Raw genomic sequence first — 24343 nt, forward strand, 5'->3', positions numbered from 1 at the left:
AAAAAATTTAAAAAAGAGAAAAGTTCATTCTTATGTATAATTTGTAAAATTACTTAATTTTAGGAAGCTTAATAAAATCCTTATTTTAAAAATGAGCAAACATGGGTGCAAAAAAAAAAATCTTCATGTGCTACTGAAGGTCACACAATGGATAAATGGCAGAACCATTTCAGGGACATTTTCAGGCTTTTGAAAAGAAACTCGGCCTTGGAATGCTGACATTTGAATAAGACAAGAGAACAGACAAGCTTCAGCATGATTCACATATTCAGAGCTAAGTGGCATTATGTCATCATACATGTCTGAATGCCCTTTATAATTTTAACCAATTTTTTTCTGAAGGACAAGTTTCCTTCAGATTGTTCCTATTTTTAAATTAAAGAACAAAGAAAGAGAGAGAAAGAAGATAGAAGTTAATTAAAATCATGCTACTTAACACAGTTAATAATTTTATCCAAATCAACAAATATTTCTAGAAAGTTACTATAATTATGTTTAATAAACACAGATACTTGAACAAGTAAGTCGTGGTAAATGATTGCTGCTAAAATTCTGAATATACTCTGGTCAATATTCTCATCCAGCTTCCTCTTCGGCTGTTTTTAAAGCTGGGGTAATAAACACCTTAGCTCCGCAAAGATCTGTCATACACACAAAGAACGGTCTCTCTGGAGCCATCAGTGTTGGTCTCGTAAAGAGGAATCCAGGAGCAGTAATTACCTAGGCATGTATAGGACTCTCTCGGCCACCACGAAACCCACCCTGAAGAAGAGGTTGCTGGCTGGGATGAACGGGAAAACCAGGAACAACAAGCCCACCAAAACTTCCCTGTGCTCCAGTCTCTGAAACACACAATAGTGGAGGACAAATTAATCTGGGTTTAATTCCACTTCTGTCAGCATTTAACCATCTCTTTCATTTTCAACTTCTCATTGAAGGAATGAATAAATTAGACCAATGTAAACCTTTTGATTAGTGTGCTGAATTCATCAGAGAAAGCCCTCAGGCTAAAACCTCTGGCTCATGGAAATATTCGCATGTACCCCTGACACACATTTACCACCCAGCACATCTGCTATTTGCCTAACATGATCAGTGACCATTACTCCTTATTCTGGGCTGGCCCTACAGCCATCCTGCTTCTTGGTCTGCCTCCTTTTAGAGTCCCTGTGCCCCCAGGCAACTCATTCCAGGGAGCAAAGCAGCTGGGTGGGATCAAGCTCACTAAGGCATCATGGAGAATTTTTGTCCTCTCAGAAACAGAACACATTAAAAGCAAAAAAAACAAAAACAACAAAGAAGAAGAAAAAAAAAAAAAACCCACACAAAGCCCACCAGGAGAGGCAAAGCTTAGCATGAACGAAATTAAATGCAAATGGTGAAATGTGGGGCACCAATGAGGGAGATCATTTGAGCTGAGGTGTTTTTAGCATCTTTCCAAATAAGCCAGTAAGCAAGTATTTATTCCATGAAATTTTTTGGAATCAAAATTCATTACAATAAATCATTAAACTGACAGAACACCTTTCTCTTACATTGTATATATTAATTTGTAAAGATTTTTGTCACTTATAATTAACATATTAATATTTCTATTTATTACTAATAATATGTTGTAATGGGCACTGTAAAAGCTAGTGTGTATTTCCAACTAGACATATTTGAAGGAAAGCCTATTTAAAACAAACCTAAATGTTTTGGATGGTATTATTTTTTCTTTTTAAAAAAAGTTTAAGAGGAAAACCAAATAGAACTTTCCATGTTACAGTTTTAAATTTTTTCTTATAAACATTTTAAATAGCCTATTACTTTTAATAATTGTGAAAGACTAAACAAAATAATTTCAAAAGCATAAATAAGATTCCCTACTACAAACTACTAATATTTTAAGTAGACAAAGTAAAAGATTTCAAACATCTTGAGACATTTGTCACCTGGATTTTATTAAAATCTTTGTTTTGCTGACTACAATATATTGAATAATAAAGCTTCTAAGAGCAATTCCATATGAACAAATGTGATTTGGACAATTTCCTTTAAAAGTAAGGGAACGTAAGTAATGATCTCATTTTTTACCTAGAGTAACCACACTCTTTAGAATTAAAAGATGAAAGAAGAAGAAAAAATTTTGCAAAACAAGCCTTCAACTCAAATGGATGCAATAATGTTATATTTTCTATGACCCACTTAAATTGAAGGAAAAAAACAGGTGAGAAGTAACAAGTTCATTACATTTAAAAACTGCAAGCTGTCTTTGTAACTTAGATTTTTCTTTCAGTTTACAGAGTATATTTCAGTCTAAGAATTTAAAGTTTATAGAATTTTTAAAAGAACAAACACCCTCATAAGAATTCTGTAATATGAAGGCAAATATTTCTTGACAAAGCTGAAAATAAATTCCAGAGAATGAGCATCTTGTCAAGCGTCGCTCATGAACTCTGAGCCTATTATTGATGTTCTCTTTTTATAGGTGCACTTTTATTTTTCAGAGATAGTTGACTTTTTTGGACACTTTTCAAAAACTGCAATACTTTTACAAAAGTATTCATGTGTCTTCCCAGAAAGATTTGTAAAGAGAATGTAATACCCCCTATTAATTAATCCTAAGCATTAAGACAAGGGCAGGGGTTAAGAGAATTCTGACCAGGTCACCATCCAGGTCCCTGGATCGTGTTTTACCCAGTGAGGCGCCTTCCCACCTCGTTGCGGTTATTGGAGATCAGCCCTCACTGCGGATCTGAAAGAGGCGTCGCCTTCACACCCCCAGTGTCACCCCTTGCTGCCTGACCGAAGGCCCTTCCTCACTGTGGTGTCATACGTTTCCGGCCTTTACTCAGCAGAAGCCCGAGCTGGGGAGCCAGTAGGTCGGGAGGAGCTGGGTGTCCGGGGAGCACAGAGGCCCCCTCGGCCTCCTCCCTCCCCAGTCCCGGAACCCCTGCAGCAGGTGGTCCCGAGAGCTGCCGCCGCTGCTGGAGATGCAGAGATGGGGCTGCAGGCTCCAGGCACGGCGTTTGTTCCCTTCCTGGCCCTCATCCCAGTTGTGATTACGTGTTTATCTGTGTGCTCACTGTCTTTAATTAATGTCTCCCCCAGACTCTAAGCTCCGTGAGGACAGGAGCTGCTCAGTTGTGTTCAGTGGCGTGTGGTTTGTGCTCAGCTCGGTGCCTGGCACTTAGTGAGTGTTTAGAAATATTTGTTGAATAAATCAATAAATGTTCCATGTGAGAGAGAAAACTGGGTGTGAGAAGGGGAGAGGATAGAGAGGGCTTCCTGGTGGAGGGGACAACCTGGGGTTGAAAATTGAATGAATGCTCACAAGGTAGATGTGGTGGGCTTGGGGAGGGGGAGGGGGTCACAGCGAGGTGCATTCGGGCAGAAGATACAGAATGTACAAAGCAGGGAATAACCCTGGACATGTTGGCAGGTGACAAATCATCCGGGTGTTGTATGCTCTGTGTGGAGTTGACTTTTACCTACAGGCAACAAGGATGGAGTAAAGGGTCCCACACGCATAGAAAGAAAAGCAAGTCAGTGTCCAGAAGCTGATGTCCATGTTCCAGTTGTGGCCCTGCCACCACTAGTCACCTTGAGCAGGAATGAAATTAGCCCTTCCCTGCCTCAACTATTAAATGAGGTAAGTGAGGCTCCCAGCTCAGCACAGTTGGATCAACACAAAGGTTTCTTGATCAGAGAGAAAGTCCACGTCATTGGAGTTGTGAGCTTAGAGGCTACCACTCCGCACTGCTACCAGAGGGGCTGTCTTATGCGGTGTTTTTCTTTGCTTTCAGAACATTCAACTGAAGACAGTGGCACAGTGCCCAAACTCAATGAAGTTTCACTATTTATCTCAAGAAAAATAATATGCATGAAAAAAATTCTTGAGTCTCAAATTAAACTGATGATAATCTTCTCTCCTCCCCGTTCAGTCAAGAGAGATAGAAAATATTCAAGAATATATTTCTTTAAACCGTAAGTTGATCAGCCAAGTAGAAAGTTGTAAAGTTAGGGAAAAAATATGTCATGAACATGGCTGAATTTCCTAGAATGAGAAAGACTGGGAGAGAATCCAATTTTGTGTCCTGTGGATCACAGATGTGACAAAGTTGGCTAAATAATTTATAGCTTATTTCAGCCTAACAGATACAGATGAAACGCAAATAAAATATGAGTGGGGGAAAAAGAGAAAATGTGTGGCATTTTCCAAAGTACACAGAGTGCATTCATTTCTAGGAAAAGAGGCAAATGGAAATTTATTCCAAATACACTAGGGGGTGAAAAGACATGAGAATTAAAACAGCTAATAATACAGCTAATAATAATATACATTATTTGTCTGATTAACTGTGCAACTTCAGACAAATTAATTTACTTCTCTGAGTTTTAATTTGATGATCAAAAACAAAAAAGAGGTTACTGATACCTATTGTACCTGTAGGAAAAATGTGTGATAGATTCACTCTGATAGGTGTTAGGCTTGACCTTTTTCCCTGGCTCGGGAGGATACAGAAAAGCATCCCCCTGAGCTGCAAAGAGATAAAAATCCCTTAACATGCCTCTTAGGGCGCCCAGAGAATCACGCGGCCACCATCGGCACAGTCAGGCATCTGAGCGAGACGCTAATGGAAAAGCAGTGAGCTTCTCAGAAACATAAATTACCTCAGAGGAGCCCCAGCTGCAGAATCTGAGTCTAGCCTGGTCGCTTCTGGTTTATCCCATCCCCTTCCAACTCCCGGCTTCCTTTTCAAAGAACAAGTCATAGGTGAGGACACATACACAAGCACACAGCCAGATACACACACACACACAGATACACGCATGTGCACGTGGCCAGCAGTGTGTGGATGAGTGGTCATGAGAAGAGGATGCCTCCCTGTCCCATTCAACCCAGACAACATCTACTGCAGGCTGCTGCCTTCCAGAGCAGCAGAGAACAGGCCTCATTACAGTGATTATTACCATCATTCCTATCGTCGTGTTTTCTCTCACCTCTAAACAGGTCTCAGGTAAATAATACAGCGCATCAGCATGTTCTTACAGTTCTGCATAGAGCACAGTTATACTTCAATCCTAAGGATGTATTTGGCAGCTCTAGACTCTAGCTGTCTGCATCTAATTTATCAGTTTCAGGGAAGTTGATGACAGTAAAGCTCCCTCTTCAGCCCTGGGAGTAAGGCATTTCCAAGCTGACAACTGGCAGGGCTGCATACTTTCCAGGCCCTCTTTTCTCATCTGTTTATGGCTCTACTTCCTCCATTAGACTATGCCTTCCTTGATGGGAGTCACCGTCTCACTTAGATTTATCCAGATACCTGGCACATACATAATTGGCATTCAGCGAACTGTGTTGCAATAAGAAAGATTCGTGACGGAAGTTGCATATACATCACTGGGGTTCATTTTAGAGACTTCTCACTAAGGAAAACTTGCACTTTTGGTAACCCTCTGAAACACAGTATTTTCAGTGTTAATTTGGGGTGAGAAGTCCTTGAACATCCAAAGTATCTCACGAAGGTCTGACAGAGCTGACCGACAGCACTGAGGTACTTTTAATCAGGAGACATGCATACCTTCTATGTCTCTCTAATTGCATTCGTTGCTACTAACTACTACTTGGTCTCGCAAGGTCGTGGGACGTTTCTGCTTAGGAAAAGTGACCTCTTTCACATTACTGAAATTCAGTTTTAATTTTGTGAATATTTCAATGTATTAAAATAGTCAATAATTTATCACTATTATTATTATTATGGAAATTCTTTTTAACTGAGGAAGGCAAGTTACTTAATCAATTTAAATCCCCACTGCTTTACCTGACTGCACAGTACTGCCTCATCTCTTGTTCTGAATCCCAGATACTCCGCTGCGGGTGCTGCGCAGTGAGCTAGGCTCATTCTCTTGCTAAGTGACTCCCAAATTGCCACCCTGTAGCAGGCAACCCAAACTTATGCCAGTTTAAAAAATTCTATTTAATCTTCACAACAATTCTGTGGAGTTGAATATTATTATCCTTGTTGTAAACTCAAATGCCTGAGACCTTTGGGTCCTTCACAATAGCTGCAACTGCAAATCAACAAAACTGTATTGCGTTATTTCTGTGAGAAACTTTCCTCAAGGCTGCACAGGACTTCAGGTCTCCTTCCTGCAAAACGGAACCTGGGCTCTCCCTGTGCTGCTTCTGTATATTTTAAGAATTTTTTGAAGCCCCAAACCCCTATTACTGTCCAGAGGAAATGCATCGGTGAGTCTCCACTTGAGCAAATCAGAGGCTCAGGTTTATTTAAAACATCATGATCTCTGAATCTACACAAGCCCTTAGATGCTCTCAAATGATGATAATACAGACTGCATGAAATGGATGGAGAACTGGTCTCAGAACACTAACTCAAGACCAGCATGGGAAGGGGCAAGCCAGAAGTAGAGAGAGAGAAAGAGCTTGGCTGTTTGGGGCAATGGGATTCTGTCTAAGCTCTGCACAAATGTACCTTGAACTTCTTTTCCCCCCCCGGGGTGCCCTCTTGTCTACTTGACCTTCACTATTGTCTATACTTTCCTTTGAATTTTACAGCCCCTCCCTGCTTCACGTCTGCCTGACAGTGGCTCAGTTTGCCTGTCTCCAGGCACAGCTCCTGTCTGGGGATCCTCTCCATGGTCACAGCTCTCACCTGGTGTTGGTGACAGTTCCCTCCTCTGACCCTTCAGGCCATCTGGTAGGTGTCCCTTGGCATGTTAGCTCCACTCTGCCCACATCACTGCAAAGGTCCCTTCATAAACTCTTCAATCACCCCATTGGCCGTGCACTGTGTATCCTGCCAGGGCTCTGACTAATAGACCACAGTGGAAGAGCATGCAGTGCAGATGGAAGCAGAGATGTGGATTCTAAAGAAGGGTCAGGACACTGGCTTTTGTGAGCTATTAGGAGCTGGCTCCAGACCACTCCTGACTTGGTCCCATCCTTGCATTGTTGTATTTCCATTAAGTTTCAGCCCTTGGGTGAACCACCCTTTTTTGAGGCCACTGAGATTATAGAAAATTATAAATGTTGTATAAAAACAGTAAAGACAAATACCAATCTAAGAGAGCTTTTATCTGGCAAATGATATTGGGACCAATCTCTCAACAGCTGGAGAAGAGAAAGTTTTGAATTTTTACTGCTATTACAATATAAAATGCAACAGACCACTTCTTAATGATTCCAACAAGATCTAGAATCTGAACTCCATTTCAGTAACACAGGAGGCAAGAGGAATCTTGGGATAGTCTCAAGGGTAGAGAGAATAAGAAAAATTGAAAGCTGATTCTCAGAGCCTCAGTCGCAAGTGCCAAATTCCTTGATGATTATATAGTCAACTGGGACCCTAAGTCAGGCCCAGTGGCCACAGTGCCACAGTACGAGAGGCTGAAGGACAGTCCACCCATGACATAAACACAATTTGCATCTCACATGTAAGCATGGAAAGGTACCACTTGCAGCTTTTTTCTTCCCTGGTCTGAAATCAACAAAATAAGTCAAGTTGGGAGAGAAAATAGCTTTGGTTCAGGATCTCAAGAGCATAGGTGCCAACCCACACGCTCCTTGGTTCAAGCTGGTGATATCACTTCCTCATTTTCATGTGCCCGAAAATTTACTCATAAATGCACATGGAAAAAATTTTTAAAGGGGAAATGAATGAAGAAATTATACCTCCTCAGAGACAAAAGTAGATTTGTACACTCTATTTTCTCTGAGCCAATTTAAACACTGCTTTTCCCACGCCAAGCTTTCTTCACTGAGGAGCTCTGCCAGATGCACTAATGAACACAGAGCTGAAGGGAGATTAAAATAAGAGCATTCATAAAATGACACTTTGGTAAGGCCAGACACTATCAAACTCTTAGAGGAAAACATAGGCAGAACACTCTATGACATAAATCACAGCAAGATCCTTTTTGACCCAGCTCGTAGAGAAATGGAAATAAAAACACAAATAAACAAATGGGACCTAATGAAACTTAAAAGCTTTTGCACAGCAAAGGAAACCATAAACAAGACCAAAAGACAACCCTCAGAATGGGAGAAAATATTTGCAAATGAAGCAACTGACAAAGGATTAATCTCCAAGATTTACAAGCAGCTCATGCAGCTCAATAACATAAAAACAAACAACCCAATCCAAAAATGGGCAGAAGACCTAAACAGACATTTCTCCAAAGAAGATATACAGATTGCCAACAAACACATGAAAGAATGCTCAACATCATTAATCATTAGAGAAATGCAAATCAAAACTACAATGAGATATCATCTCACACCGGTCAGAATGGCCATCATCAAAAAATCTAGAAACAATAAATGCTGGAGAGGGTGTGGAGAAAAGGGAACACTCTTGCACTGTTGGTGGGAATGTAAATTGATACAGCCACTATGGAGAACAGTAGGGAGGTTCCTTAAAATCTAAAAATAGAACTACCATACGACCCAGCAATCCCACTACTGGGCATATACCCTGAGAAAACCATAATTCAAAAAGAGTCATGTACCAAAATGTTCATTGCAGCTCTATTTACAATAGCCAGGACATGGAGGCAACCTAAGTGTCCATCATCGGATGAATGGATAAAGAAGATGTGGCACATATATACAATGGAATATTACTCAGCCATAAAAAGAAATGAAATGGAGGTATTTGTAGTGAGGTAGATGGAGTTAGAGTCTGTCATACAGAGTGAAGTAAGTCAGAAAGAGAAAAACAAATACCGTATGCTAACACATATATATGGAATCTAAGAAAAAAAAAAAAAAGGTCATGAAGAACCTAGTGGCAAGACGGGAATAAAGACACAGACCTACTAGAGAATGGACTTGAGGATATGGGGAGGGGGAGGGGTAAGATGTGACAGGGTGAGAGAGTGGCATGGACATATATACACTACCAAATGTAAAATAGATAGCTAGTGGGAAGCAGCCGCATAGCACAGGGAGATCAGCTCGGTGCTTTGTGACCACCTAGAGGGGTGGGATAGGGAGGGTGGGAGGGAGGGAGACGGAAGAGGGAAGAGATATGGGAACATATGTATATGTATAACTGATTCACTTTGTTATAAAGCAGAAACTAACACACCATTGTAAAGCAATTATACTCCAATAAAGATGTTAAAAAAATAAAAATAAAAATAAAACGACACTTTGGATTTCTGGTCCTTGGTTCTGGACTTCATTTTTTTGCAGAGTTTTTTGTTTGATTTGTTTTTAATCAATAGTCTAAATCTTCTTGCCAACAATAGATCCTGGGATTGAAACTTCTTATCTTCACAAGAGCACACAATTACGTTGTTTCAGGATCAAATCAGATGAAGAGGGAAGCGCTCATATTGTTTTACTCAAGTGAGAATAAACTAATTCATAACTTTATTTGGAAATATGTGTCACATTCAGTGTGTGTTTTAAATGTTTAAAGAAAAATAAAAGCAAAAATCTTTTAAAAGGCACTTTAGAGGAGGCATGACTGGAAAATATTAGTCTAGTGCAAAAAACACCATTTTACGTTTTTTCCCTGTAATTGATCTCTAATCTCATAGCGTTGTGGTCGGAAAAGATGTTGATATGATTTCAATTTTCTTAAATTTACCAAGGCTTGATTTGTGACCCAAGATGTGATCTATCCTGGAGAATGTTCCGTGTGCACTTGAGAAGAAAGTGTCATCTGCTGTTTTTGCATGGAATGTCCTATAAATATCAATTAAATCTATCTGGTCTATTGTATCATTTAAAGTTGTGTTTCCTTATCAATTTTCTGCCTGGATGATCTGTCCATTGGTATAAGTGAGATGTTAAAGTCCCCCACTATTATTGTGTTACTATCGATTTCCTCTTTTATAACTGTTAGCAGTTGCCTTATGTATTGCCTATGTTGGGTGCATATATATTTGTAATTGTTATATCTTCTTCTTGGATTGATCCCTTGATCATTATGTAGTGTCCTTCCTTGTCTCTTGTAACATTCTTTATTTTAAAGTCTATTTTATCTGATATGAGTATTGCTACTCCAGCTTTCTTTTGATTTCCATTTGCATGGTATATCTTTTTCCATCCCCTCACATTCAGTCTGTATGTGTCCCTAGGTCTGCAGTGGGTCTCTTGTAAACAGCATATATATAGGTCTTGTTTTTTGTATCCATTCAGCGAGCCTGTGTCTTTTGTTTGGAGCATTTAATCCATTCACGTTTCAGGTAATTATCGATATGTATGTTCCTATTACCATTTTCTTAATTGTTATGGGTTTGTTTTTGTAGGTCCTTTTCTTCTCTTATGTTTCCCACTTAGAGAAGTTCCTTTAGCATTTGTTATAGAGCTGGTTTGGGGGTGCTGAATTCTCTTAGCTTTTGCTTGTCTGTAAAGCTTTTGATTTCTCCATCGAATCTGAATGAGATCCTTGCCGGGTAGAGTAATCTTGGTTGTAGGTTCTTCCCTTTCATCACTTTAAATATATCATGCCACTCCCTTCTGGCTTGTAGAGTTTCTGCTGAGAAATCAGCTGTTAACCTTATGGGAGTTCCCTTGTTTGTTACTTGTCATTTTTCCCTTGTTGCTTTCAGTAATTTTTCTTTGTCTTTAATTTTTGTCTGTTTGATTACTATGTGTCTCAGTGTGTTTCTCCTTGGGTTTATCCTGCCTGGGACTCTCTGTGCTTCCTGGACTTGGGTGGCTATTTCCTTTCCCATGTTAGGGAAGTTTTCGACTGTAATCTCTTCAAATATTTTCTCGGGCCCTTTCTCTCTCTCTTCTCCTTCTGGGACCTCTAAAATGTGAATGTTGTTGCGTTTAATGTTGTCCCAGAAGTCTCTTAGGTTGTCTTCATTTCTTTTCATTCTTTTTTCTTTATTCTGTTCTGCAGCAGTGAATTCCACCATTCTGTCTTCCAGGTCACTTTTCCGTTCTTCTGCCTCAGTTATTCTGCTATTGATTCCTTCAAGTGTATTTTTCATTTCAGTTATTGTATTGCTCATCTCTGTTTGTTTGTTGTTTAATTCTTCTAGATGTTTGTTCTTTAATTCTTCTAGGTCTTTGTTAAACATTTCTTGCATCTTCTCAATCTTTGCCTCCATTGTTCTTCTGAGGTCATGGATCATATTCACTATCATAATTCTGAATTCTTTTTCTGGAAGGTTGCCTATCTCCACTTCATTTAGTTGTTTTTCTGGGGTTTTATCTGTTCCTTCATCTGATACAAAGTCCTCTGCCTTTTCATTTTGTCTATTTTTCTGTGAATGTCACCATTCATTTTAATAATCAAGTACTAGTAAGGAGTTAAGGGAATTAAGTAAATTAGAAAAATGTTGTTCAATAAAACTTTTCCTGATTAGAATGAAACTATTACAGGAATTTATGGAGACATGGGAGAAGTAGAGAATGAACTTTCTTCCTCTCTCTCTGTGGTTCTGAACAAAAATGGAAAAAGCACTAGAAACATGTGTATTTAAAAAAAAAAAGTGAAGAAGACTAGAGAGATGAAAGGTAGGGGCAAGACAAGATCTATTCTAAGGTCGTGTTCAACGTGTAAATTATTAAATACGTGCTATGGGAGAGACTCATGCAGAGGAGGAAATAAAAGTCACCTGGTAAGCTGCAAATGGTAGACAGTAAAGGAAAAACAAGCGTCTCTCAAGCACATACCATATGCCAGACATTTGACTGAGACTGTCCCACTGACATTTCATGATAATATTACGATGTAGGTAATTATCCCCAGTTTATAGATGAGGAAATGGAAGCTCAGAGGGCTTAAGACACTTATCTAAGTTGATCCAATTAGTGAGAAACAAGGGTTTCAAACTGAGGTCTGATTCACCCCAAAGCCTGTCCTTTCCCCACAGTCCATGTGGCTTTGGGATCCCAAGGCAAGGTCAAGTGTGTGCGTGCGGGGGGGGAGGGGGGTGATTTCAGCCCTTTGCTGCCTCTTAGTTTTGTAGCAGAAACGCACAGAGCAGATAAGACCCAGCAATTTGGAGGTTACCTAGTAAGGCACTGCTGAGCTAGACCAGAAATCTCACCGCTGAGTCCCTTTGCCAGATAAACGCCGACACGAGTATTCTACAATCCGCAGGGATGCAGCAGGATATGCTGCATGGAACGTGGGTTCTTTATCAATTATTCTGTTTCAGTAAATGGTTGCAGGTGGCCCACCTACTCACTCTGACAACCAGCCTCTGGAAGAGCGGACATGTCCATGTCCACAGCCACAACAGGGGAAGACATAATTTATTTGATCTTAGTTACTGAATTGTAAGTCAAAATTATATTTAAGAAGACTTGAGGGGGGATAATGATTATTTTTGACATAAGAAATCAAATACTGTGATGAAATCGCCCTCTTATTAAGGAAAATAACAGAACATTCATATTCTAGTGACCACAGAGGCATAATGAATAAGCTGAGTGGACAAAAGCCTTCTAAATTTTAAATCTACACATGCTCTGGAGCTTATTGCTCTAAACTCCATTTTTAATATTCAACTGTTTATGTCTAAATCTTGCAGGAATGTAATACTGTGATAACCACTTACTCGTTCCTTTTTTTTTTAACCTTTAAAAAACTTTAAATTTATTTTTTAATTGAAGTATAGTTGCTGGTCAATATTATATAAGTTACAGGTGTACAGTATAGTGATTCATAATTTTGAAAGGTTACACTCCATTTAGTTATAAAATATTGACTATATTCCCTGTGTTGTACAGTATATCCTTGTAGCTTATTTTATACGTAATAGTTTGTACTTCTTAGCCCCCTACCTCTCGATAGCCCCTCCCCCTTCCCTCTCCCCACTGGTAACCACTAGTATGTTTGATTTTTAGATTCCACATGTAAGAGAAATCATACAGTATCTGTCTTTCTCTGATAACCACTTACTCTTGTAGCATCTGTGATATTCATATTTATATCAGGTATTCGCTCAGGAGGGTGGATTTGGAAAATCACAACAGTAGTGTAGCTCTAAGAGCTACGTGTTCATCTGTGTTGAGACCTAAGCTATCTGGGTGGACTCAGGAGAAAGGAGGAACTGAGGGGAGGCATCAGAACCCCCATTAGATACCTCTGCCTTCAGGGGAGGCCCTGTCCAGAGAAGAATCAGTGGTGCACTGGACAGGGGGCCTGTGGGACCAAGGAGAGAAAACTGTCAGCAGAAGCTCAGTCTTGTGCCTAGAGCCTGTCCAGAGCACAGAGGGGAAAAGGCCACCACCTAGTGGTCCAGGTCTTCCATCATGCTCCCCGCATCCAGCTCTGGCTAGTGAAACAAAGATGACACAGGTAATGCCGCCAAATCCCTGGTTAAGAACTATAACTTGGGACTTCCCTGGTGGTCCAGTGGTTAAGACTGCCCTCAAGTGCAGGGGGTGTGGGTTCGATCCCTGGTCAGGGAGCTAAGATCCCACATGCCTCGTGGCCAAAATACCAAAACATAAAACAGAAGCAGTATTGTAACAAATTCAATAAAGACTTTAAAAATGGTCCACATCAAAAAAAATCTTAAAAAAAAAAGAAGTATAACTTAATAAAGTGACCTTAGGTGGGAGGGAGGCTGGTGCAGTTAACCAATTTTTTCCCTCTGTAAGAATTCCATTAAGAACCAGGATGGATTTAACCATGCAAATGAAGTCATGCGTGAATTTAGCTTTGATGATGAGGAAACAAGAGGCAGAGGATAAATTAGATGCATTTTCATAAATAGTTTTGTTCCTGTGAAAATATACACACTTGGCAGAAGTGGTCTTCTACCTATGACTACCGCTTAAATATTTCTAAGATGTCCCTCTGCCAAAACCTTCCAAAGCAGGATGCTATAGACTTATTTTCTGTTAAGAAAGAGACAAGATTTTTACTTTTTCACACCATGAGTCACACTCACTCAGAAGTATGATTCATCTACCCACTTGGGATTGTCACACAGAGGACAGTCCCTTCCCTCTGTAATCTAAAATGAGTAAGGAGAAGGAACCACAAAAATCCCACACAGTTTCACACAGTAAAGATGCAAATATTTTAGAGCAGCATTTCTTAAAGACTATAATTCATCCTACTTTATCAAACAAATTACAGAGAGATGTTTGGCTTACTTCAAGGTTATAAGATATGAAAGTAATAATAAATTTAGTAAGCTTCTCTCTTAACAGCTAAAAAAAGGGATTTTTACTTGTCCAATTGAGCTTCTGAAGTAACTGCTATGAATAATGGATTTGATTCCTGTTTTCCGTCAATGTACTCATCCAAAATTAAAATACCTTCTATAATCAAAATAGGTTGGATCTCATTGGATAAGATCCACTTTCCTGATTCTGAAACATATGGTGATAAAAGCCTAGTGGATCATCTTTTTTTATCAAAGTTGTTAAAAGCTCTTTTTTACAAGTAACTGACATGATTAAGTAATGCTCTTCCCTTACCTTTAACTGTGCATCTTCCCTTACCTTTAACTGAACAGCCTAACTACCACAGCCTAAAAGGGCAAATTTAATGGACTAATGAATGTACAAAGGATGGAGACAAAGGCTCTAGGTTTTAAAATAGTATCAAATACTTGTAATTTTCCAAATTCAGACATTCCAACACCTATTATCATTTTTTCATTAGGCCTGCTTTCCACCAAACAGCAACAGCATAAATCTCTAAAGTGTAGCTAAGAGAGAAGCAGCATAATATGATCTATATAAGGCTTGACATAAAAGCAAGAATTTGACCATGTATCACTAATTGAGAGTCATTTTTCCCTTGGGAAATTCTTACAAGGTAAAAGAAAAAAATCTTCTAGACAGAAAAACAAAGGGTGAAAGTGTTTCTCCAACAAGTCTTGGCATTCACTTATTCCCCAAGCAAAGACACTGTCAGAGTGAGTACCCAAATCTGTAACAGGCAGAAAACTAGAGTTCACTGGCCAAAGTCACCCACATCAAAAGGGATTGTGGTGCCTTGGAAAGGAGACAGTTTTCAAGGCAATGCCAGGGAGGTTGATGTTAATAAATGTTCTTCCCAGTTAATCGCTTTTTAATACCAAATGCCAGGGGGCTGGGTCACAAACTGACTAGGCCAATTTGGCCATGGAAAGTTGCCGTCCTTCTGTAAATACTGCTGGCCTCTGGCAATCAGAGCCAGACAGGACACAAAAATGAAAGCAGGCTTTACATGAAATTCTGCCAAAAGTGCAACCATTTATTATCAAACAGTCACACACTGGCTTATCACGAAGCTCCAGGAAGTCTTTTCTCTGTCCTCCAGCCTTTCTACAAGAAGCTTCCATGAAAGGACTTATGTTCTGCGGGAAGGACAGCTCGCTTTCCACTCAGGTAAGGCATAGAGGTACTCTGTCAAGCACTTTCTTTTTAAATCAACAGTGAAGCAAATAAAGATACAATTTTTAGCTTTCTCCAGTTACAGGGAGTACTACATGTGCAGAGATACATGCCATGTCACTTTGGTTTCACTTGGAAAACTGTCACTTCATATATGGATGAATCAGTTACTCAAGGTAATACTCACTTCCCCAAACTATGGCATTTGATGGATGGCCATGCAGTATCCTCATCCCATCATGAGCCTTAGCCATCACAGTCATTGCATCAAATACCCACATCCAAATTTCTAATTACAGCCTCAATCTGATGAAAACCAAGTCTCCAGGAATCTGTTCCAAGGCTGTACGTCTCACTTTTTCAGGTGGTATTGCTATAGGGATAATAATATGAAAATTGTTTTGTTGATGCTGTGGTGGTGGCTATTGTTTTTGAAGGTACATGTATGGCAGCAAGAAAGTGTTTAAACACTGCTCAAGAATGGACTCTCAAAATTCACTTAGCCACCAGCCCTGATACCTCCAAGTCAATACTTCCCAAAACATGCTATCACAACATTGATCCTGCAAGAAGGCCCTAAAAAAGTTTCCAAATTCAAATAAATTTGAGAAATGCCACTTACTATATACCCCATTTAAAAACTCAATAGCCAAGACATGGAAACAACCTAAATGTCCAAAGATAGATGAATGGATAAAGAAGATGTGGTATATATATACAATGGAATATTACTCAGCCATAAAAAGGAATGAAATTGGTCATTTGTAGAGATGTGGATGGATCTAGAGACTGTCATACAGAGTGAAGTAAGCCAGAAAGACAAAAACAAATACCGTATATTAACTCATATATGTGGAATCTAGAAAAATGGTACAGATGAACCTATTTGTAGGACAGGAATAGAGATGCAGACATAGAGAACGGACATGTGGACACGGAGGGGAAGGGGAGGGTGGGACGAATTGTGAGATTAGGTTTGACATAAATACACGACCATGTGTAAAACAGATAGCTAGTGGGAACCTGCTGTATAGCACAGGGAGCTCAGCTCGGTGTTCTATGATGACCTAGATGGGTGGGATGGGGGTGGGGTGGGAGGGAGGTCCAAGAGGGAGGGGATATAGGCATACATATAGCTGATTCACTTCATTGTACAGCAGAAACTAACACAACATTGTAAAGCAATTTTACTCCAATAAAAAAAAAAAAAAAAACTCAAAAGGCTGCTTAGAGCACAGTAAAGGTTTTGTGAAGTCCCTCAGTAAAGAAAAATATATTTAACTTCTCTAAACCTAGTGCTTCTGAAATGCAGGATCTTTATTTAGAGTAACCTTACTTAATGACCTATATGATGCTAGAACATATTTTGAGAAATGCTGGTATAAACTGCTCAAGCAGAATGAAGTTAAAAAGAAAAGTTTCCATCTTAGGAGCTTCTATAACCTGCCCCCAAAATCATCTCACTGTCTGCCAAATATTCCCTACATCTCTTTTATAGCCTTCACGCTACAGCTGAAATACATTTTCTGTCGCTCATCCTTCGTAGATGTAGAATAGATGATTTCCATGTAAAAAATCACTATACATTTAAAGAACTTTATCAAGCCACCCATCAGCATAGTCTTGGCTCCCGCCAGGATAAGTCCTAAGAGCAGGAAAGTTTCTTGGCAGGTGAGAGGCATATCTGTGTTTAGAAGAATAATTCTCTCCGAGCTGGGAGGATGGACTGAAAGTGGAGAAAACCAAGCTCTTCAAGGTAGCTACTGGGTTTACTTCTATTTTTATTCTCTGTACTCAGCATATTTTTGGGAACAAATGAATGATCAATAAATTAAATATCGAATACGTTATCATTTCCTCTAGGCTTTTCCTCTCTAAATGCACCTTCTTGCACTTACAAATTTATTCTGCTTGTCTCTAAATACCTTGTCAGCTTTTAAGACCAGTTTCCATTTCCAACACACAGCTATATATGTGGCTGCTGACTGAGACTGGTCATGCTACTCAGACCCCTGGCCTCTACCTATGAGACACACAAACTACAGGAGCATCAAGGATACTAGAGGACACTCCCCCTAATAATTTGCTTCCTCAAAGTATTCTTGGTAACTTTTCCAACCTCAGCAATGAGGCCCTTGGTAAAACACCATCACTGATTACTCATTCATTCAACAAATATGTATTATTGCCTTCTCTTTTTAGTCTCTTTGGGCATTGTGCTTACAGGCAATCACTTAAAGAATTTAGCAATCAATAACTTCCATCTTCTCTGTATTTTCCAGTCACTATTCTAGGCTCTTTGGCATACATCAGTTAGCAAAACAGACACACACACAAAAAACGCTGCCTTTCCATAGAGGGAAAAAAAAGATAGTCTGGTGAGGGGTATCTGCAATATAAGGAGGGTGGACAAGAAGGGGGGTGCAATTCTAAACATGGTGGACAGAGTACGCCTCATTGAGAAGGTGGCAATTAAGCAAAGACTTGCAAGAGATGAAGGAGTCAGCCACAGTATTCGTTTCATAGGAAGAAATGAGTTCAAGAAGAAACCAGAAAAATAATGGGGACAGAGCATGTAAAACCTTTTCGGCCATTATAAAAGTTATGACTTTTACTTGCGAGAAATAAGGAGCCACTGAAAAATTTTAAGTACAAGAAAGACAGGATCTGATTTACATTTTTAAGAATCATGGTAGTCACTGTACTGAGAATAGTCTGGACCACTGGCACTAGGGTAGAAGCAGGACAACTAGTTGGAGGCTATGGCAATAATCTAGGTGAGAGAGAATGGCTTGGACCAGGGTGATAGCAGTGACGGCAGTGAGAAGTGGTCAGATTCTAGACATATTTTGAAACAAAAGTTGACAGGATTTATTGATGGGTTGACTGTAATGTTAACGAGCAAGACAGAGAGGCAACAAGAAAACCCCAAGAATTTTGGCTTGGGCAACTAGTAGGACGCACGAAGGTGGGAAATCACGGTCAGGGAAACAATGAACGGGTAAGTTCAGGAGTTAAATTTCAGAATGTTGACTTGAAACACCATGTGGAAATGCATTTATACAGCACTTGCCTTCCTGAACAACCCCATGTACCATATATATTATTTCATTCATTCTGATTATATTTTAGGTGAGAACAAAGTTTGAAGACCCTATTGTCAACATTTTGATGTGTAATAATGGAAATACAGAAACATTAAAGCTTGTATGACAAACTCGTTTTCTTTCTAATACTCCATGCTGCCTCTTTAGGCAAAGCATGTGTAAAAGTAAGGCATTTTAGTTTTTTTGTTTTTTTGTTTTTAAGGAGGGGATTGATTCTCCCCACGCTGCATTTATCACTCCTTTATAGGCTCCTTGGGCTTTGTACTTACAGTGAACCACCTAGAGAATCTGGCAATCAATCACTTCAGTCTCCTTTGTATTTTCCAATGCAATAAGCATTTCCAATGGGTTTTCTGTTTAGAGGAACTTGTTTTAGCTGCTTTTATTTTTGGGCATCCAAATTATGTATTTCATGGTTTTCTTCAAACAATATGGAAAGGGTGTGCTCCTTTAAATAGAAATGTCACATTCTCAATGGAAATAATGACAGAATGGCTCCAGGAGTTACAAAAATGTCTTTTGACCTTTTTAAGAGTTTAAAACAATCAGAAGCATTGCAAGGCTAAGTGGTAATGAGTTGCTTTTATGAGAGTATAAATCATTAAGTTAAAAGAAATAGTAAAATGTGTTAAAAATTAAGCTTATCACTCAAAAGGTGACAATTATTCTGAGTAAAAGCAAATAATAATACAGACTATAAAATCTTGCTGAGAATCATAAAGCATACAATCAAGAAAAATAAATAAAGCTGTTACTGATGCCTGAAAATTCCTTCTTTCCATTATGCAACTATCTAAAATTCTTCCATTAATAAATTCAGTGAGTCTTCCATCTAAGGTATAAACATCAGAGGGGTAGGTAAGTCATTTTCTTATTAAAGAGTGTGACTTGTGAAAATGTAATTGCCATGTGAAGGCAAGGAATAAAACAAATTATTTAATGATGTGAAAAAGCTCCTGCCAGGCCCAGATCAAAAGCCAAGCAGAGCAGTGCAACCGAACTGTGTACTACACAGAACATGAGAAGGATCTGCTTTAGGTTCGGATGCAGCCAAGGAAAAATGACTTCCCAGGCGACATATTAGTAATAGACAACAAAGAATGCCTTGGGAAGACTGCACAAGGGCCTCTGATTTTCAGGTAGCCACTGAATAAAAAGATGCATCTCCAATGGCTATTTTGTTCCAATACCCAGCACTGAGTGGAATGGAGAAATCTGGTAATGACAGTAACAGGTTTTAAGAACAACAATAAAAGAAAATGAATCTTTTCTTGTATCTTGCTTATTCTGGTAAACTTTCAAATACCCTTAAAAACATCTATCATATTTCTATAGCTTGGAGGTTTAGGTGATAACTCCAATGTTCATTTGTACATAAGTCAGTGACGTTTGTCACTATTCTCTTTCTCTTGATAAACATTCATTTTTTGAACGAGATAGAGTAGTTTTATGTTAGGATTCTGCCCTTATATGATATTTGAACATATCTACTTCCAAATTCCAAAATATGCTTAAACATTAAACACCTGCAAGTATGTTACTACTCTTAGCTCTTAGGTCAAGAATTTAAACCTCTGTTACCTAGGATGGGGGAATAAAGGGAGGTGGGAGGGCAGGATCAATCTTCAGCAGTGTTATAAATATTTTTTGATGATCTAAAGCATGACTGTAAATTGAAATACACAGAATCAAAAAAAAAGCAGTCAACTGGGTTACGTTTTTTCAAGACTGGTTATTCCTACAAAATGGAAACAAGAGGCCTTATTGTGCTCCTGACTTTGAGCTGTGACGATTGCTCGATGATGGTGATGGTGACAAGCACTACAAAAACAGCTGTCAGGTACTCAGTGTTTCCCACATGCCAGCCACTGTGCTGAGTGTCCAGCGTGGCTTGCCATGGTTCAACCTCACAATAACTAACTACGGTGCAAGAACAGGGCTGAACAAGGTGAGATCACATGGGTCAGGGGCACAGCTTGGCCTGACTCAGGTCAGCGCTAATCACTCCACTCTGCAGCCTCCCCTCGTCCCAGTCTCGGGACTCTGGATCTGGAACTTGGGGCAGTGCTCCTCCACACCTGGGCTGCCTCTTACATGCAGGGGCCTGGCTCCCACCTGAAGTTGCTGGTCATGAATTTAAAGTAGACTACCAAATGAAATTAGAGTGACAGAATGTAAGTCACAATTTGTATCATGTATGGCAAAGCAGTGATGTAAAAGTATGTGGGAAGAGGCAGTACCAATGGATCTTTAAATGGGTTCCATTTTAAAATAAGGTGCAAATTCAACTTCTCCATTTTCCAATGTCACATCTGATGAAGTGGTAAGCTCATTTTCCAACTTTCATCAGAAAAATGACATAAACAGAAATCTCAGCTTTAGAGCATGGCCAAAATTGACTACAGGTACTGCCTTGGAAAACTGTGACCTGGTAGCAGGACATTATCACCACAGGTAAAAGTGGCAGGTGGAGAGGCCAGCTGAGGGAAGTGAGAAGAGCCTGGATCAACTAGGCTGGCCAAATTTGAGACAGAGAGACATCCCAGACAATGGCTCCTCCCAAAGCACTGGTGGTCACAGACAGATGGACCATGGCAAGACATCACAGGGCCTCTTCTATCAGTGACTGCAGGGGTTCCAAAGCAGGACAAACAGGATGGGTTGTAAATGAGCTGGAAAGATTGGACCTGTAATAGTATGAGGAGGATTCTCATGAATTGAGGACAAAGGATGGAGAACATGACGCTTCCAGAGAATGGAAACTGAAAAGAAAAATGTAGGCCAGAAGAAAAGAAAAAAACCCCATTAATATTGGCACAAAGCCATTAACCATTAAATGAAATCTTCATTCCTCAAGTTCAATTTTATTTTACCATTTGGAATATTACAACACGATGCTTATTTTACCAGGTTTCAAAATGGCTATTCTGGAATTTAAAAGAGTTATTCCACAGCAATCTATGTGACACAATAATACCGTAACGTACTATTTGGCTAAGCTAAATGCAAAGTAATTTCCAGAAATCTGAAAGCATGTTCAGTTCAACTGTATGAATCTATGGTAGTACAATGTTCTACAGCAGGGGTCAGCTAATTTATGCGCCACTGGTGGAGTTGAATAGTTGTGACAGACTGTATGACAAAACCTCAAATATTTTCTATCTGGTTCTTTGCCAAAAGAAAGAGAAAAGTTTGCCATCTCCTGGTTTGCCCTATTGTACTATGCTTATTCTCATCAGCTCCTTCTGTTCCAAGTACTTTTGGGAATGAGGTAAGAATGTCAATGAGAAAATAATCACTTTCCGATCTTTCTTCCTTGTTGAGTTGTGTGGGCGTTTTAATGAAAGAGAGATCTAAGGCTGACAGTCTCCACTTGTCCATCTGTCTGCTCTTTCACTGAGTGTGCTGCTGGAGGCTGTGACACACACTAGCATGGAGGCTAATCAAGAGCAAGGCTGGGAACATGAAGGGAAATCTCAGAGAAGAACACAGCCACCTCCCGAAGGAGAAGATGCAGGACCCCCACTCCATCCCGCCTCTCCATTTCCACCAAGTTGTCACTGGTGGTCACCTCCACTGGTCAGGCTGCACATTCATCCCTTTGCAGACCTGAGAACTTGACTTGTTTTCCAGGGCCCAGAGACGTAGCCGAAGATTTGTGCTGGTTTCAAGGGAATGATGTAGAAGACTATGAATGGAAAATCTGGGGCAAAGCTGTGACCTCTACTGAAAATGAAAACAAAAAAACCAAACAAAACCAACCCTGAAAGCCTCATACCTGGGGGAGCGGACCTCCACTGCTTAATGTCTGTTCTCAAAAGACATCTCATTGTTGAGGTCATTATTGGGAAAGCTGGGTATCATTAACTTTCCTCTTTTTTCCTCACGTTTTACTTTTTTACAAGCATGCCCCGATATTATAAAAGATATAAAAAAAATCTTAACATCTCAAGATACCTTGTGAGAATGTAATAAAGAATCAATAACAAATAAATTACTCTTAAATATAACTTAGTGGTGTTTCCTCTGTAACACAGGAAATCGCATTAAAGGACATGGGAAAAGGGCAAGTATAAAGAGTAGGACCAACGGTATTAACTCCTGTAAACAATCCAAATTAATCCAAACTTTCCTGACATTCCTGACATATGTCACTATTTTATTGCAAGTCAATAGTCTGATGACTATTGGCGCAGTCTGTAAGAAAAACCCAAGTACATTTTCGGCCTATTGTTCTCTTGGTATATAAACATTCACTATTCATAGGAGAGAATGGAATAACCAGCCTCCATGGCTTAAGTGCTCTGTGTCTCTACTGTACATACATTCCAACAGAGAGATTATCCTCATCACAATGAGTGAGAGCAAATTAGTTCACTTTAAAATTCATTGTTAAAAAGAATTCAATCCAATAATGAGTTTCTAGATTGTTCTCTACATTATGTAATATAAGCTCAAATGTATTCCTCGTGAATAAAGGGTGTGAATAGAAGGAGGTGATGGAGAGGCACAGAATAAGAGAAATTTCACATTTAAATTCTCAAAGATGCAAGTGAGCTCTTTTATGATAAATAATAAACTACTCCCTGAGGTCTTAAATTTCTTACGCCATGAAAATAGGACAAATTGGAAACAATCTTTAAATTAATTCTGTGATTATTTCTAGAGAAAGAAAACCCTCAGATTCTGAGCCCTAGTTCTCCCACTCAACCCTGGACAAAAGCTTGTCAAAATTCAGACATCTGTTCTCTGAGCTGCTTACCTAGAGGGACACTCCAACTGGCTGTGGAAGTGGCCTAGAAGGGTCTGTGATTTATAATGGTGTGTAACTTAATTTACTTGTATAAAAGAGAGAATTTGTTTTTGTTTTCAATAAGTGTAAAAATGTACAAGGACAAATGTTCAAAGCAGGCCTGCAGAGGGTGGGTCTTGGGGCGTGGTTGGGAATTGGGAAATAACTGCTCTTTTATTTCTTACATGTGGTAATTTGTTGCTTTGTAAAGTCAAAATATTTTCCAGAAAAAATTCAATTAGGTGTAAATACAATTGTATCAGGGTAGATTATATCCCCCTCCACCAGTGCCCTAGTTGATAACAAGGTAGGATGAAAGAAGTGAGTTTGGTAAATTGGAGGATAAACAAAGATTGTAAGCATATATATTGCCCCAAAGTTATGCCCGCCCCAAAGTTATGCCCTCCCCAAAGCTGGTTAATATTAGCAAAAGAAAGATTTGTATGTCTTATAGATGCCTTATGGACTGCAAGGCTGCCCTTTTCCTTCAACCCTCACCTCTTATCTTCCACAAACACATACACAGAAACATCTAAATTCTTTACAAAGGACCTGAATTCTTTCCCCATCTCGTTCCCCTCCATGGCCAGACCTTATCAACAAGAAAATCAGACAAAACCATCCAACGGTTAACAGAGCCAGAGACCCTGTGGAAAAAGCATGGCAGGTAAAAAGAAAGTAGGCAGAGGCTTAAAAGACCTAGGCTTGATCCTGCGCGTGCGCACACACACACACACACACACACTCCATCATCTCCTGGACATCATTTCATTTGGCTCTACCCTTGACCCCTCTGCTGCAGCTGTGTCAGCTTCCCTGCTGTTTTGTGAACACTCCAGTACTTTCCTGCCTCAGGGTCTTGGCACTTGCTTTCCTTCTACTTGAAATACCCCTCCCCCAACAGCCAAATGGCTCATTCCTTCACTTCCTTTATATCTCTGCTCAATGTCATAATATCTGTGAGGTCAGCCCTGACCTCCTCACAGCCCTTACCAACACCTGGCATGTAACGACAAATTTTAAGTGTTTAACTGTAAGCTCCATGTAGGCAAGACCTTCATTTTGTTCCCTGCTGTAATCCTGGCAACAAGTAGACACTCCATCAACATTAAGAGAATTAAAGAGGAA

General features: G+C 39.6%; 1 protein-coding gene across 4 annotated transcripts in view; it reads right to left on the reverse strand.

Moving 5' to 3' along the window:
- The window catches only part of TMTC1 (transmembrane O-mannosyltransferase targeting cadherins 1), a 261149-nt gene that overhangs the window by 82553 nt on the left and 154253 nt on the right, over positions 1–24343 (reverse strand). For 3 of the 4 annotated variants that reach the window (XM_059935563.1, XM_059935562.1, XM_059935564.1), the window contains exon 9: positions 721–842. The exons of the other annotated variant lie outside the window; for it this stretch is intronic. In XM_059935563.1, coding sequence (XP_059791546.1) covers positions 721–842 — 122 coding nt within the window. The remainder of the gene's footprint in view (positions 1–720; positions 843–24343) is intronic. 4 annotated transcript variants of the gene reach the window in all.

Source organism: Balaenoptera ricei, chromosome 10 (assembly GCF_028023285.1).
Source record: "Balaenoptera ricei isolate mBalRic1 chromosome 10, mBalRic1.hap2, whole genome shotgun sequence".
Taxonomy (NCBI): Eukaryota; Metazoa; Chordata; class Mammalia; order Artiodactyla; family Balaenopteridae; genus Balaenoptera; species Balaenoptera ricei.